At 46.0% G+C, this 17,029-nt stretch overlaps 1 protein-coding gene across 3 annotated transcripts in view; it reads right to left on the bottom strand.

The window, feature by feature from the left end:
• LOC149333409 (saccharopine dehydrogenase-like oxidoreductase) overlaps positions 1 to 17,029 on the bottom strand; it is a 70,037-nt gene that overhangs the window by 15,756 nt on the left and 37,252 nt on the right. For 2 of the 3 annotated variants that reach the window (XM_089558663.1, XM_089558665.1), the window contains exons 4-7: positions 14,681 to 14,810; positions 12,851 to 12,900; positions 4,138 to 4,280; positions 81 to 198 (exon numbers count right to left, since the gene is read on the bottom strand). In XM_089558663.1, the coding sequence (XP_089414789.1) occupies positions 81 to 198; positions 4,138 to 4,280; positions 12,851 to 12,900; positions 14,681 to 14,810 (441 nt within the window). The remainder of the gene's footprint in view (positions 1 to 80; positions 199 to 4,137; positions 4,281 to 12,850; positions 12,901 to 14,680; positions 14,811 to 17,029) is intronic. The other variant, XM_089558664.1, reaches the window with a different exon arrangement.

Here is a 17,029-nt window from a genome sequence, read left to right as displayed (position 1 = left end):
GGTTGAATTATAAAGCTCGACATTGCAGACGCCAACCACACCATTTCTACAAAGTCACGTTTTACAATATCAGCACCTACGGGCTTGATGCCGAAGAGGTGCTGTCGCATCATATCACCCTGACGCATCACGTATCGGTCGCAGCCCGGGAATGGCAGGCACCAGCCCCCGGCCACCTCGCTCCAGAACAGGACGCACCTGAAACGCACGCCATAACCTGCTAAAGTTATCGGCTAACTTTGTGAAAAACAGCTTATTCCCTAGGTTGACTGAAGTTTAAAGCTTCTTTAGTTCCATTACACGCTGCCTTTGTGAAAACATGAATCGGTGAGCTAAGAGATAGTCTGTTCTGAAAGTAGTAGGACTCATTTTTCTTTATAAAATTTATTCATGAGAATAGTACAAACGATTAGAATTTTTGAAAGTAGCACCCTTTCGCACCTACACGCTGCTGCCAATGAGTTTTCCAGTTTTCGTACGCCTCCAGGGACGCCTGGACCGGAATGTTGTTTAGCTCCCTCGTTACGACCTGGTGAACCGCTTCTACCGATCCGTGATGTTTCCCCTTGAGCGTCGATTTTATTCCCGGGAATAGAAAGAAGTCTGGCGGGGCCAAGTCGGGGCTGTAGGGGGCTGAGGCAGCGTTGCTGCCTTGAGCTGGGCAAAAAATCGGGGTCCTCATTCACATGATGAAGAAGATTCTGTCAGATCGCTTTCCGGTTGGCCTTTTGCTCTTCTGACAACACTGCCGGCACTAACATTGCGCACACTTTCCCCATGGCTACGTTTTCTGTCACGATCTCAAAAACTTGGGTTTGAGGAATGCTCAAGTCATCAGCAATCATTCTGATACTCATTCTACGATCACTGTTAAGTAAATGTTTCACTCGCTACACATTTCCGTTGGTCTTGCTGGTCGGAGGGCGTCCGGAGTGGTCGCCGTCTTCCACTCTTTCCTTACCTTCCCGGAACAGCTTGTGCCACTCAAAAAACACCTCATCTACCCATGGCAGTTTCACCGTAGGCCTCCTTAATCAAGTCGTGAGTCTCTTTGCCCGTTTTACTAAGATTTACATAATATTTGATCGCGTATCGCTGATCCAGTAAACGCTCCATGATTCTGCGTGACGAGACGTTTCGACAGGGGTTCAGAGTACAAGCAACCTGCTCTCTTCAACGACCGAGTGCCGACTGGCGATTTTCCCCAGCATTCCCAATATCCCGTTCAACTATCCTGCACGCGCAGACCGCCTCTCGTCCGCTCGTTCGCCCAGGAAAAAACCAGACCTACTACTTTCAAAACAGGCCCCTATGATGTTTTAAAGAATACCGGGTGATTTTTTTTTGCTCTGTACAAATTTTTATTCTGAGAACCATTAAAGATACGTCGATGCGGTCTACACGTATAAAATATACAGAAAGGTGAAATTCTGTACGTGAAAGAATTCACTAGACTACAGGCAATATTATCTTGCAAAATTGAAGGCCGTCAACTTCGAAGGTGAGGCCAGTCTCCAAATTTTCTGAATAAGCTCAGTGCTTCGAACTGTCAAAGGTGAAAATTGCGCGTTTGAATGTTCGTTTAGTTGGCTTTCCCACGTTTCGCACTTGTAAAATAACATCGCTCGAATTTCTAACGCAAAAAATACATACGCAGTTTGCATATTTTATGATGTAAAGGAAGTTAACATTTCGGCAGCGATACCATGAGCAGCGCCGCCATTTCATAAATTAAGAATGTCGGAAAGCCAACTGAACGAGTTATCGAAAGCGCGCCTTTGACGCTCGAGAATTCGAATCACTATGCCGATTCAAAAGATTTAAAACTGGATTAGCATTGAGTGTTCACGACCTAGAATTTATCATTTTAATTTTGAGCCCTCTAAAAGCAAAAATTCTAAAGTTCATTTGTTTTTTTCGTGCACTAATCGTCTTTAATTGAACTCTACCCCATGCAGAATTCCACATATCTAGAGCGCTCGAACGGCGCGCACTGTTGTTCGTTTGTGCCATTTATCACTCACTGCCAGCTAGGCTCTATATAACTTTTTAAGACACTATAAGTAACTCCTAGTTCATGCTAATGTTCATGCACGATAACTTGTTTTCGAGCCCTAGCCCACTGTTAAATGACGTTACTGTACTGATCAATCCGCCGTTATGGGAGCTTTGCTGTGCTGTCCACTTGTACAGATATCACCCATATCTAGTATTTTTTAAAATAAAAACTGCGTAGACAAAAAAAACACGATGTATAGGTTTTGTTTGGTTTGGTTTATGGGGTTTAACGTCCCAAAGCGACTCAGGCTATGAGGGACGCTGTAGTGAAGGGCTCCGGAAATTTCGACCACCTGGGGTTCTTTAACGTGCACTGACATCGCACAGTACACGGGCCTCTAGAATTTCTCCAAAAGAATTCAACCGCCGCGGCCGGGATCGAACCCGCGTCTTTCGGGTCAGCGGCCGAGCACCATAACCACTGGGCCACCGCGGCGGTACGAGGTGTAGGTACCATGCTAAATAGGTGCCGTGCTAAATATATCAACTAGCTGATGTAATAGTTACACGCAACTACCTCTGAAAAATGTTTTTTGGAGGAAATAAGTTAGGCAGAACCGGGCTGAGAAGGTGCGAAGAACGCAAAATTTTACCAGCAGGCGTCGAAGTCCTCTCTAATATGTGTGAGCAAAGTTAAGGCATCACTGCACGAGTGTTTGAAAGCTAATGTCGGCGGTAAATATGCCAGTGAATCATTTATTTTCATCCCACTGTCTGTTATGAAACGTAGACAAGTTATAAGATAAAGAAAACCCCGCACTAGTCGCTCTTCTCCGTGGAAGTTGCATCTATAGGCGTGCTAGTTTCCGGAGTTTGCTAGCTCGCATTGTTGTCATTGAACATAACACGCGGTGCAGTTGCGCTATTCCTTCCTGCCTTGCCGAGGTTCAGCATATGGCCTTCTCCGTTTTGCACACCGCACCTACTTTTCTACTTGTGCTCACCTGTACACGTTCGCAAGAATAAAGTGCAAAGCTCAAGCAGATGCAGCATGCTTGTCCAGGGAGTAATGCTAATAATGAAATTGGCGAGCGCGTAACGATGCGCACAGCTGTTATTGCCCTGCTGCATACTGGGCGCCGTTTACATCAGCTGTGTTCAAGACGCTCCAGCTCGGCATAAGCAAACCTTTCCACTGCGTCATGCAGAAGTGACGGCTTTCGGTGGAACTATTTGCGGCGTTAGCGCGTCAACGATCCAGTTTTAAATTCCGATCACAGGCCGGAGAAGCCATAACATCGTCTGTCTGTCGATCAGTCGGTCGGTCGTGTATCCCGAACAGAAGCATCAAAAGCGCATGAAGTTGGTCTAGGTAGTTTTCCACTGAAATAAATTTAGTGCAAAAACGGGAGACGAGAAGGGACAGCTGACAAAAAGGGCACGTGTCCCATTTTTGCGCTAAATTCACTCCAACGGAAGCAGCGAGTTTCACTGGCATCACTCATGCCTAAATGCTTTTCGTAGACGCAGGCGTTCAGAGAAGCATAGCCCATCACAGCCTTCCCAGCCAATCGCAGTCACTAGGCAAGGTGAAAAACGGCACGTTTTTGTCTGTCCCACTGTATAGCTCACATGACATTGCGGCGCACAGCAAATCTCCGGCATCCGTCGGCACGGTCCCACGCACAATTTCACACGCACTACAAGGAGTTAAGTGAACAAAGTACGTGTAAATCCATCACTATGCTCACGCGTCACATCGCTCCCAACTGCCAATGCCTTTACTGCTGGCCCCCACACGAACGCTAGCGCCGCGACGCGTACAAAGCTCTGTCAAAGCGTTATGCGGAAGCTTCATGACCAAGGAAAGGTAATGGAGAATTGCGGTTATATCCTCACCAGAAATTGATTCTGACATGCTGAACTGTTTTCTCGAATTTTTGATGAGCATGACACCGCCCATGAACAATCGTGCTCTCTTCGTGTTGAGGGTGTTGACCAAGCAGAGTATATTCCATCCACAACAACAGCATGAAACTGTGCGGAACACTTATGCATAAATGCACGGAGTATAACATTCAAAGCAAGCACCAAGGTAGTGGCGCACCTGCAAGTCACCACAGTACAAGGGTAGTGTACCTTTCAGGCAGTCGCCAGTAGAACGGCGGACGCGGCCTGGAGAACAACAAGTCCCAAATATCTCTGAGCACCACAGCCACCTCGGGCGAGTGCCGTAGCCAGTACATGATGCTCTGCCAGGTGCCAAAATTGATTTTCATTCCCTGTGAACAAAAGCCAAAAAGGTTGCTTTTTTGACGGATCCGTGAGCATTACCACGTCAGGAAAGGTTGTGTACAGCGCGTGGCAGTGCTCATAAAGAGCTCCATGTGTATTTTTAAACCATATGCTCACTGCTTGCTTGAACGAAGTCACAAGCGATATTGGCATTTGGTGGCGTCAGCGATCAATATGCATGAAGCACTAAATTCAAATCCACAAGACCCAGAATTGAACGTAGAGAAATTCAGATGTGGCGCCTTCCGTCGTGAATATTGGTTTATGGTGTTTAACGCCCCAAAGCGACTCAAGCTATGAGGGACGCCGTAGTGGAGTGCTCTGAATAATTTCGACCACCTGAGGTTCTTTAATGCACACGAACAACGCACAGTACACGGGCCTCTCGCATTTCGCCTCCATCGAAATGCGACCGCCACGGCAGGGATCGAACCCATGTCTTTCAAGTCAGCAGCCGAGCACCATAACTAATGATCCACCGCGGCGGCTTTGACCGTAAAAAGTCAAATGTGCTTCAGCGGGGAACTAAGCAGGAGGATGGCATCATAACTTGATATCGGCGCGTTCGGTCTTCGGTGGTATGATAACCCTTGCGCAATAGGCATTTTACCGGTTCACTGAAGCTGGCCGCAGATGATAGCATATTTCGCTGTTAGAGCACGTAATTCATGTTCCATTCTCTTCCATGGTATAGAAAAGTTTCACTTTGAAGACCCTCCGCTTTGCGAATTTTTTGTATGAATAGGTGAACAGCTCAACGGTGATGCAGCGGGGACGAAGCATAAATGGACACATCAGATAATGTCAGGCAAGCTCTTAGATGTTATTATTGAACCATTTTAGTGTATTCGCCTTTCCTAAACGGAAAACGACAACAGAAGCTCAAAGCTTCAATTCCCAATAAAGGCTTTCGCTTCAGCACAGTGGTCGGTCGGTGTACAATCCAGGATGCATGAGTGTTAGAACAGCATGCGGAAAGAGCCCAAAATGGCATAGACATCTCCAAAGGCACAGTTACACTGATCAGATAACACAAAATTTGGCCTACACACCAAACCACACAAAATACAGATTACGAAAACAACAAAACAAATGTTACCATATAATATTAGTACGGTATTATTATTTGTCAGTTATCCAACGTAATAACAATGAACTTGAAATATGCGCTCCACCCATTCTTATTCTTCTAGTTATTTTCCTCTCATGATCCGGATCAGCAGCCACTACGTGCCTTAAGTAGACGTATTCCCTTACCACTTCCAGCACCTCGCTACCAAATGTGAACTGCTGTTCCCTTGCGAGACAGTCGAACATTACTTCGGTTTTCTGCATGTTAATTATACGACCTACCGTTCAGCTCTGCCTGTCTAACTCATTGAACATGCTTTGCAGCTCATCTCCTGAGTGACTTAACAAAGCAATGTCACCAGCGAATCGCAAATTACTTAGGTATTCTTGATTAACCCTTAACCCAAACTGTTGTCAATCCAGGCCTCTGAACACCTCCTGAAACGAGTGGTGAAAAGCATTGGCGTGTCTCCTTGTCTGACACCCTTCCTTACGGAAATTTTAGGGCTGACGTTACGAGGACTATGGTAGCTGTGCCGTCGTTATGGATATCTTTCAGTATTCTCACACAAGGCTCTTCTGCACCTTACTTCCGCAGTGCCTGCATGACTGCTTAGGTTTCCACGGAGTCAAATGCTTTCTCGTAATTAGTGAAGGCTACATACAGGGGTTGGTTATATTTTGAGCATTTCTCTATCATGTGATTGATAGTGGTGATAAAATCACGTGAGAGCATTCATTTATCTACTTTGGCCTCCTTAGAGTTACGCCAGGATTTAATGCACACACGAAATCAGGACGTATAGGTCATACCATTATTTCATAGCAGCAATAATTTAGTCTTTAGCTCATAACCTTCCACGTACCTTAAACGCTTTTCAAAACACCCCTGGCTATGAAAGAAAGGAACTACGGAACTACTTGTTGCAAATGCTTGTTTACTATTAATATCATTGTTATTAATATTTGCTGCGTTGTTTTGCTCGGTCTACTTCTTCGTTGCTTGAAAGTGTGCCATCTTCAGTTGTCTGTTTGTTCTTACTTTTTTCTCTGTACAGCTAGGAGTTTCATTACATTTGTACATTGTAGTAGAATGGAAAGTTGGGCGAGTTGGTATACGTTCATTTTGGGTGGAACTATAAATGTCTGTTTTTTCTGAATAAAAAATAGTTGTGAGTCAGCGCTCGTCCGTGTGGTTTCCTTCATCTTTGTCTTCCGTTCCTTTCGCGCTGTTTTTTCAACCCAAAATGAACATTTGTATATCACTGCCTCTGTTCTCTGCTTTTTATTTTTACCATTTATTGTTATAATATACTTTATAGTTACTGATGGTTTAAAATTAGTTGTCACATGCTGTACGCTTTGCCTTGTATTGGTTTCCTGGACTTCGTCAAGCTGCATTAGCAGTTTTTATCCAGCAAACCACCCAGAAATGGCTGGTGAATAAATTGAATTGAATATGATCTATTGAGGAGTATCCTTTACGAAAGCCTGCCTGATCATTTGGTTCATTAATATCTAAGGTAGGCCTCAATCTATTTGCGATTATCTTCGTATACCTTTAGGCAACGGACAGTAAGCTGATCGGTCTGAAGTTTTCAAGTTCTTGACACCTCCTTTCTTATGAATTAAGATAATATTAGCATTCTTCCAAGCTTCTGGTGCGCTCGAGGTCAAAAGGCATTGCATATACAAGGTGGCTAGTTTTCTAGCACAATTTCCACTCCGTCCTTCATGAGAACTGCTGTTACCTGATACTCACCAGCTGTTTTCTTCCTTTGCATTGCTCATAAGGCTTTCCTGTTGTTGCGAGGACATAAGGATGAAAAGGAAAGTTCACGGGCCTGCCGACTGGCTCGAGCCGAGCCACCACCGCTGCCACGTGCAGATAGAGGAGAGTTAAGAGATAAGAGGAAAGAGTGAAAGAAGAGACGCGCATCGCAACAACCACATCCGCCGAAGCGAAGACGCTGGCTGAAACAACAGGTACCCCAAAAACTCCTTACTTCCTCTTTCGTTACTCGTGGGATGTCCCATTGCTGTGCGCTACTGCCCCGCTCATTAACATTCTGATTACACTGTCTACTGTATAGAGTTGTGTAGAACTCTTCGGCTACTTTATCTTATCCATGTTGCTAATGGCATTGCCCTCTTTGTCTCTCAGCGCATACATCAGATTTTCACCTATGCCTAGTTTCTTCTTCACTGCTTTTAGGCTGCGCCCCGCCGTGGTGTCTCAGTAGTTAACGGCGCTCGGCTACTGGCCCGAAAGACGCGGGTTCGATCCCGGCCGCGGCGCCGAATTTCGATGGAGGCCAAATTCTAGAGGCATGTGTACTGTGCAGTGTCAGCGCACGTTAAAGAACCCCAGGCGGTCGAAGTTTTCGGAGCCCTTCACTACGGTCTCTATCATAGCCTGAGTTTCGTTGGGACGTTAAACCCCAACAAACCTAAACCAAACCACTTTTAGGCTGCCTCCGTTCTTTATAGCATGCTCGATTTTCTCTATGTCAAACTTCCTCATGTCGGCTATCTTGCGCTTATTAACGTTGATAGCGCAGCTAATTCTATTCTGCCTGTAGGCTTAGACGCTTTCATGCTTTGGCATTTCTTAATAAAATTTTTCGTCTCCTGAGATAGCTTGCCGGTATCCTGTCGAACCGTCCTTTGGCGTTTCTTACGTTTTTTTTGTCTCCTGAGATAGCTTGCTAGTATCCTGTGGAATAATCGTTTGGCGCTTCTTAATCAGTTTTTTTTTTCGTCTCCTGAAACAGCTTGCCAGTCTCCTGCCAAACCATCTTACCGTTTACTTCTACTGCGCAATTGATAGCTCTGAGATTATTGTTCATTGTTTGAACATTAAGATCGTCTTCCTCAGTAATGGCCGAATATTTGTTCTACACAATATCTTGAATTCCACAATTCGGGTTTTCTCCGGTCATACTTTGCAGCAAAACATGATTTACTAATGGCGTTTTTTTTGCACCATTAATTTTGTAAACACATGAAAACGAAAGGTAAACTCAAAAACTGTTTACCAAATCAGATCATTTTTTATTATAGTTATTTTGTCGTGTACAGCGCCATATCCTGCGTAGGGGTTTCATGTCCAAGCAATATCTTCCTGCCTGAGAACTCTGTGAAAGCATAGATTAAAGACCACAGCAACCATTTTAAACACTAAAGAGCCTCGGAGTAGGATGTCGTCAGCGTGAATATCGCTTGATACAATTATGCAAAAACGACTTTTGGCCTATAACCATTTCTTCTAGTCTAGCCACTTCAATCCACTTTTCAAACTTAGTCTCAAATTAAGCCGCGTCTTGAATAATAGGCGGTAAAAAGAGGTTTAAAATCATCCGTGCACTAAAGACACCGCTCTAGAATCAATGCAAGATATGCGTTAATTTTCTTCCGTTTTTTTTTTTACACTGAAAAACAATGTTTCACAGAAGGTACATTGTCGGATAGAAATTGTCTTGTTTTATCCGGGGACTAAGGGCCCTAATTATGCTCTAACCATGTTCGATTAGTCTTATATTGAGCGATATTGGGAAAGTATTTGCCCTCGCAGGTTTGGGCTCTGGTTCAGCGGAAGAGTATATTCTATTGTGTACGAAAGTGGTATAAGTGTCGGGGTAACTCTAAAATCACTAAGGGTTTCTTGCCGAGAACCTGATTTTGGCATGAGTTTAGCCAAATTTTTGAGTATCTTTGGGACGCGATTGAATAATGTCTGGTAGGGCTACAGTTTTGGTGTTTTATTTTTAACAATTTGTTTTTTATATTTTTGCCAAGAACTAACCTGATTTTGGCATGAGTCTGGCCAAATTTTCTAAGTATCTTTGAGACGCGATTGAATAATGTCTGATTGCCCTTATAAAAATGAGCTTTGAATTTCTGTTGACACAATGTTGAGCATGTGTTGAGCCACCAGAAATTCAATGAAAATTCAACTTGTGTTGAGTCTGCACAAAACTCACTCAACAGAATTTTTATGGCCAAAAACAACACAAATATGGTGAAGAATTTCTGTTGAATTTCTGTTGTTTTTTCTTTGACCACCCACCAGAAAAATGTTCAACGGTAAGTGCTTTGCAACCATCCATGGCAGTGTGTCCGACTTTATGAGCTGTTCTGACAGGAGAATGTAATCCTAAGTTAGAAATCGGCTGCTACTCTTGGACAAAAGAAAAACATACACGACAGTACCAGCGCCCCACATGGCAAAAATAAATAAATTTTAAAAGTAATAATTGAAATAACTGCTCATTGGCAGGCCACCACCTGTGCAGACCTGGACACTCCTGGGTAGGACTTAAGATGGAAAAGTTTTGAACTCCTGGTGAGGTAATGCTGTAGCCCGCTTGCTCTTTAATGGAGCGTTGAGCGACCCCTTCGGCATCCAGCGTGGCATTCGACAGGGCTGTACCCTGTCGCCGTTGGGGTTTGTTTTATGTTTAGATCCACTCCTTCATCGAACAGCAGAGAGCCCATCGATACGCGGATTTCCTTTGCCGGGCCAGGGTCAGGTGAAGGTGTCAGCGTACGCAGACGACGTGTTCCTGTTCTTGCCGGACGAGGACAGCTACGCAGCGTTGTTACGGCTTTTTACGTGTTATAGCGAGTTGTCCGGCACCCTGCTTAACACGGGCAAGAGCAAAGCTCTGCGCTTCGGCGCTTTCTCATCAGACCTGCTGGGCGATGTGGAGTGGGTCTCGGCAGTGAAGGTGTTAGGCGTGGTGTTCCTTTCCTCAAGGGAGGTAGCCCGCGAGTCGTGGTCTCAGATCAGGGCGACCGCAGAGAGACGTCTGACAGTGGCAGCGCGTTTCCGTCTCTCGCTGTCAGAGTGCGCGTTTATTATACGATAATCAGTGTGCGCCTCTCTCTTTTACATCGGCCGCGTTTCTTGTCCGCCGCGCACTTTCACGCCTCGCCTGGCCACATTTTGCGGCAGTTTTTCCTGGGCGGGAAAGAGACCGTCGCTCGCGCGCTCCTCGGTCCCACGCGCATGGGCGGGTTTAGCCTGCCCAACTTGCGCACAATGTGCAGCGTTCTCGCTGTCCGAGGCGTCCGCGACCTGGTCAACGCCACCGACTACCCGGGGAGAGGACTCCTCGCCTACCTTCTCGGGACGTCGCGGCGCCTCTTTTTTGGTCATGTAGCAGATCTGTGTGTCTTCTGACACACAGGTCTGAAGACACACAGTGCTCGTCTGTGTGTCTTCTTGCTTCATCCTTAGTCTTGTTCGCGCTATACCCCCCACAATGTATTATTAAAAACTCGCCCAGCTATCCATCCTTCTTCATGTAGTAGGTCCTTCAGCCGAACAGCAGCCGCGGTTATTTCGGTATGTTTGTTGGACGGCCGAGTCTCTCACCGCTACCCTGCCCAAGGTAGACGTCTCTCAGACGCAGGCCTCCTGCGTTTGCGAGCTCCTTGCCATCCAGGAGGCTACACCGGAACAGCTAGAGCGGAGCAGGCGGGTGCGGTGGCGACATTTGACCTCTCACACCCTTCCACCAGACGTCCGCGACTTCGGCTGGCTGCGAGGCTGGAGGGTCTTGCCGATGGGAGTCCGCATTGCAGCGTGGGGCATCGCACCTTCCTCGCGGTGTCCTCAGTGCGGTGAGACTGAGACCCTAGAGCACGCAATGTTCGCGTGCGTGGTGGTGAGGACATTTTGGCGACCGATGTCGCGTATGTTTTTTGTTTCCCTGGATTCCCGCACTAGGCCGCACGAGACACTTGTACGCCTGTTATTGTGTGTAGGTGCTTTTGTGTTGTGGCGCCAGGGAGGCGTCGCGCCTTTGCAGGGCCATCCACAACGGGCAATGTACCCCCTGCTGCAGCGCGTGCGAGCGTCCCTGTTTGAGCAGGCATGCTTAGACTGTGTCTCGCTACCGGAAGACGAGTTCCTGCGACGGTGCAGGACCCGCTTCATCGTCGCCAGCGAGGGCCGTGTGACGGTGCGGCTCCTCCCATATTAAGTGTTGCACTCTGGAGTTGTGCGCGATGTTTGTGTGCGGAGTGGTAGCTAGAGTTTTTCCGCGTGCTTCCTCCGCGTTTTTTGGACACTCATGAACTTTCGTGGGACACTTGTGTTCATTTTTTTTTTGTGGCGGGCGACAATAGTCGCCGTTCTGTAACCTTTCTGTGTGTCGGGCGACAATAGTCGCGGTTCTCTTTCTTTGTGTGTCGGGAGACAATCGTCGCCATTCTGTATCTTTGTGTCCAATAAATTTTTTTTTAAATGTTAATGTAGCCTCGTGTGCAATACTGTTCCATGATGTTCTTTATCTGATGGTTGTATAGGCGAGAGTGTATGTATTTATGTATGCAGGAAGTACAGAGCGTACTTGATGGATTTGCAACGTGCACAACTGAAAGTCAAGACATCAACCACCTGGTGCTTTTAAGTTTGTATTCAGTCTATAATAAACAGAAATTGAACACAAAAATCCACAACAGAATTTCAACTTAAGCACATTGGCCAATTTTCGACACATGCTCAATGTTCATCAACAAAAATGCCTCAGAATTTCCACAGATTTTAAACAGTGCTTATTGAGGCAACTTCACAAAAATTCCACAGAATTTCAACACCAGTTTTTGTAAAGGAGGGCTGCAGTTCTGGTAATTTATTTTTTAACAATTCGCTTTCTATATTTTTGAATGCTACATACATATTGGCTTTCTTAGTTTTGATAAAAGACGTGCCAATTTTTTGTCTTATTTTTGTGCTGAGTCTTATTTAGGAGTTCAAGATCTATGTGTAAATTTTTTGTTTCGTCATCACATTCTGACGTCCACAGTTTTTTTTGCACAAGTTGCCGTTTTATTATTTAATTGGCGAGCTTTTTCTTTCAACAAAACGACCGGGCTCGAAATTTCGAATAAATTAACCATATAATGTTTTAAGTCTCAACAGTAGAAGTTAATGATAGTAACATTCTTCTATATTTTGGGGCGACTTGAGGCTATAAGGCACTGTGTATGCCAGATAGGAAGTTTTAGGCATATAGAGACTAATTTCCTCGCTGCTTCTCTGCGCGCCTGCAATTAATCTTTTCCTGCCGCTTTTTTATAGCGGCATTCGTTTCAAAGATTTCCACTGTAGCACGCCAGTGAACCTGGAACATATTTTGCCAATAGCCTTGCAAATAAATTATCAAAAAGAAATGAAATTACGCTCATTACTTCGGTAGCATGCTCTGTTATAAACATGCTACCTAAAAAGTGAGAAAAAAAGCTAAAGTTCTGATACTTGAATAACAAAAGCCTCGACTGCAAAAAAGCTGGAAAAAAACTAGACAAGCTGTCGCCTTGGTTTTGAACGCCATAAGAGATTCCCTCATTATGAGCTGCTTCAGGTGAAACTTCTGGGATACTAGGCATGGTTCGAGCCGTTCCGATAACTTTTTTCAACACGTTCCACCTTGCCATTGTAGGCCGGCTTTGTGCTCAGAATGCAAGCGCTGCCTACCTGCGGGCCTTCATTTACGGTCAAGAACGACTCCACGTAGTTCAGGTCCCCTGCAAAGAAGCATCCGACCAATTTTACGGGCGGTATCCAGCGTTTGTAACCACTTCCTTTGTGTTAAACGTCGTAAAATCCATGAATTGCTTTGGTATATAAGCACACAACATCAAGAATAATCAACAGACATTACATGAGAAAATAGATCCGAAAGATTTTTCACAAGCAATCAACCTTTTAGGCTTTCACGATATCATATAGTAGGCAGGATAACGACGTTGTATGTATACCGCCAACGTGATCGTCGATGTAATATGATCATTAAGTCAGCGCTGGCCAAAAGCGTGGCAGTAACGCTATGCCTGCCAACTAACATGGCTGCTCGCCAACGAGTATGGCGTGCAATCTGTGCTCAGTGCTGTTCTCGCATGCAGCCGTGGAAGTAAACGCAGCTGCGTTGATGTGCACCCCCTCCAGTGTGAGCAAGATTTATCTCATTGCCTAATCCCTGGACACAATCACAGGCACAAAGAAAGAACATAAGGAGGGGATAGTGTCATGTTAATGGGCGCACGCAGGCCACGAGGTAACGTAGCAGTTAAGCATAAAACTACTATAGCTATCGCAGCATCTTGGAGAGTCTGTCGTAGAAGAAACACGCCAGTTCGGGCGGGTCGGCCCTCTAATCGCGGTTCGCCTGTCTCTTGGCGTCCGGAGGCCTCAGGTTAGCGGATGCGCACTTCCGTTTTGGGCACCGTTTCCTCATCTCTTTGGTATCGCAAGTTCGCACGACTGACGCTTCCGCTCCTCTTCGCGTCAGGATCTTCACAAAGTTTGCGGCGGCATCCGTGAGATTCTTCTTGCGGACACTGCTTCTGAAGATCCATCTTTTCTGCCACGATAGCAAATGAACATGCTACAGCGGGTTGACGAGTCACGTGAAACACGTCACGTGATGCTTACTTTTCAAAGTGTGCGGTTTCGGACAACGTAAAGCTGCCACACCACCGACTGATAGCACGCGAAAGAAAACTGCCCACACGGAGCCCATCTTCTAGTTGCTGCCGACTTCTGACAAGCGGCCCACTAGGTTTGCTAACCAATAGGCAAAGCTAAAAGCGTTTTCAACTGCCTCAGGCAAGATTAAAATCTAAGTCCTCCCTCAGTTCAACTAATGCCTTATAAAGCACTCATCCGACCGAGGATAAAATATGCATCTGCCATCTAGGATCCCATTCAAAATAACCTAACTAATACTGTTGAAATCGTTCATAACGGTGCCATTCATTTCATCTACTCGAATTACTTATACACCCCTTGCCTTAAGATTGAAGCAGGGTTGTCTAACCTTCAAAAGAGCCGTAAAATCGCAAGGCTATGCCTCTATCAGAAAATAAACCTCTTTTTTTCATACCTTTCGTATTCAACACGCTCATCGTTCAACCCGCATTCTAACTCGCACTACGAGCCACCTTCCCTCCTTTACTTAAAAAGCTCGTGACTGGGGCCAAATCACTCACTCTTCTATTAACACCCTGCTATAAGCCCCCCCCCCCCCCCCCCCATTGTAAAGACCTCTCCCAAAAGGCCATTGAGGTATATCAAATAAAAAAAAATAAGAATAGAAGGGAATAAACCGATTTGTTTCGTTATGAATGATAAGAGGATATTTTTGTTATCGGTGATGTTTTTTACTACGCGAAGAGAGGAAGAGACTTTCTTAATGATGACAATGCGCCACAACCACAAAAAAGCCACTACCTTCAGTATTCTGCCTTACAGTGCTTATTCCCACAGGCAAGATGCCTTTCAGCTGTAACAGAGGGCGAGAGGTACCTTGGAAGTGCTGTCGCAAAAGGGAGAGGCACATCTCGGCAGGAATGCTGCCGAAGCCGCACGCGCGCAGGACCATGACGCCCTTCTCGCGAGCCACGTCGTGGAAGTCGGCTTCCGTCTTCTTCATAAACTGCATGGGACAGGAAGTGATGCGCCAACCCAACAAGCTCAGTCGTCGCTACGCTCAGCAAAGAGCCCTGTTAATCGGGCAGTCTAGGCTCTATGAGCGTCAAAGACGGCGTCCCAAGTGATCAAGTGTTCTCATAGCTGTCAGTGCTGCAGAAGGTGATTGCTAAAGAATAAATGCTATCCACGAACCTCATCAGCAGCAGGTTGGTTGCACGTTGTCCACGCTTACTTTTGGGTTTATAAATTTATTTAAAACAGCAGAAGAAAAGTGCCGAAGCACAGCATCACTACAGCGCAAGTATCGCAGTGATCAGCGCTCTGTAACAAAAGTCAGGACACAAAATTTAAGAACTCCTCACTCTTTAAGCCCTCCTAAAGCTTTGTCGCTGCTATCACCAGCCCCAGCTAGGTTCATTTCAAGACCAAGGCCGCTTCATTATCTATCCGATTAGCACCGCCCTGTGCCAGTAGCCGCTACCTTAATACCGCGAACTTTCGATCTCGTCAGCCAAGCTGAGTATCTTCCGTCCCTGAAAGGTTTACGAGCTCGGCTCTCCGCCTTACATTCCCTGCCCATGTGCTTAGTTCCTCCAGTAAAAAATTGGCAGTGGTTTAGCTCTGGTTAAACCTGGAGGACTGCGAAATTAACGAGGAGAGAGAGAGGCGATGGAGAGCGCGCGGCAGCGGCGGCGGCCCCGGCACGGTAGCTATGCGTCGCTACTGAGCATGCGCAACTGGCGAGCCGCGCAGCGACGGTGGCGGCGCGCCAGCTCTGCGCCATGTGACGTCACTGCTCCTCGCGCATGCACAGTATGGCCTTGCCTTAGCTCCGCGAAATGGCTGGGCGACTCACGCAGTGTTGCTTTCGCAACAAAAGACTCGCAGGACGGTTACTCGCAGGACGGTTACCACTGTGTAACGCGAGATTCAGCGAGAGCTGTGAACGTATTTATGTTTCACAATATACTGAGGTAGATAATATGAGGGTGATGTCTGCACAGTTACAAAGCGCTATTTTTAGCTTTCCGCACATACCTCTTCTTCGACCAGCGCACGTCCTCAGTCCCCCGTTCTAAGCGCGCGGCCCACCTATGACCCACCTATGACCCTCTCCTCTGGCGGCGCGTTTCGCAGCAGTCGCCAATAATGGCCATGCTACATTATTCTGCCCTCGCCATACTCTCCCTACTCCTTCCACGTTAACCCCTTGTCAGAAGGTTACCGTGGCAGCCTCCCTCCCACCCTACAGGGTGACGCCGACTACTACTATTACAACTACGCAAAGCCCAGGAACAGGCACTTAACCCCGTATACAGCACGTTTGGCTATATACAGGGTATTTTACCCAAGACATTACACATTTTTTTTAAATAGGCTGTCAGCATTGTCAACGGTGTAGTACATCAGAATGCAGCTAAGGCGTGCTAACTAACAGGCTGGCTAACAATACTGAATAGTCAACTTTTTAACTATTGCTGTTAGGCTCCTTAATTATTGGGAGGCGTATATTGCACAGTAGGTAATATCCATTACAGTTCTGAGAATTTAGAAAACGCGCTTACTCTTGGTGCTATGGCGCAAGTTTTGGCCACATCGCGCCAAAATACATGCGTTTTCGAGAAGCTTGCAGGCAAAGGAATTTCTGCAGTGTGCGTATAACTCGTCGAAATCGCCAAAATACGCTTGGTGAATGCACCAAGGATAACCGCGTTTTCGAAATTCTAAACACTGATATGAGTATTACGTACGGTAGGCTACAAGCCTCTGAATAATTAAGGAGCCTAACAGTAATACCTAAAAAGTTTGTTCAATATTAGTTAACCAGCCTGCTAGTTACCCCGCTATGGGTGTGTTTTGATGTACTACACCGCTGACAATGCTATGAAGAAAAAAGCGCGCTTCTAACTCAAAATGCCTATTTTTAAAGATTGGGTAAAGTCTTTGGTAAAAAACTAGTAAAAAAACTCTGTATATGCTATACAATCCTTGTCCTGATCAGGCTGGAGTGGTACAAATATGCACATTAAGGACGCTGTCTGTAATGGAAGGTATTGCGATGGTCGTTTCTGTAGCACCAGAAGAAGTGCAACATGGAGAAATGGAAGCAATTTCCTGCATCCAGAGTGCATCAGAGACCACAAATGGTAATGGTGCAGTTTAGTGCACCATTACGAAGTGAAAGAGAACATTTGGGACTAACTCAGGAGCAAGAAAAGTTTG

This window comes from Amblyomma mixtum, chromosome 8 (assembly GCF_055824585.1).
Source record: "Amblyomma mixtum isolate Tamu chromosome 8, ASM5582458v1, whole genome shotgun sequence".
NCBI classification, from domain to species: Eukaryota; Metazoa; Arthropoda; class Arachnida; order Ixodida; family Ixodidae; genus Amblyomma; species Amblyomma mixtum.
The sequence above is the reverse complement of the archived record's forward strand: the minus strand, read 5'-3'. Positions and strand labels throughout refer to the sequence as shown.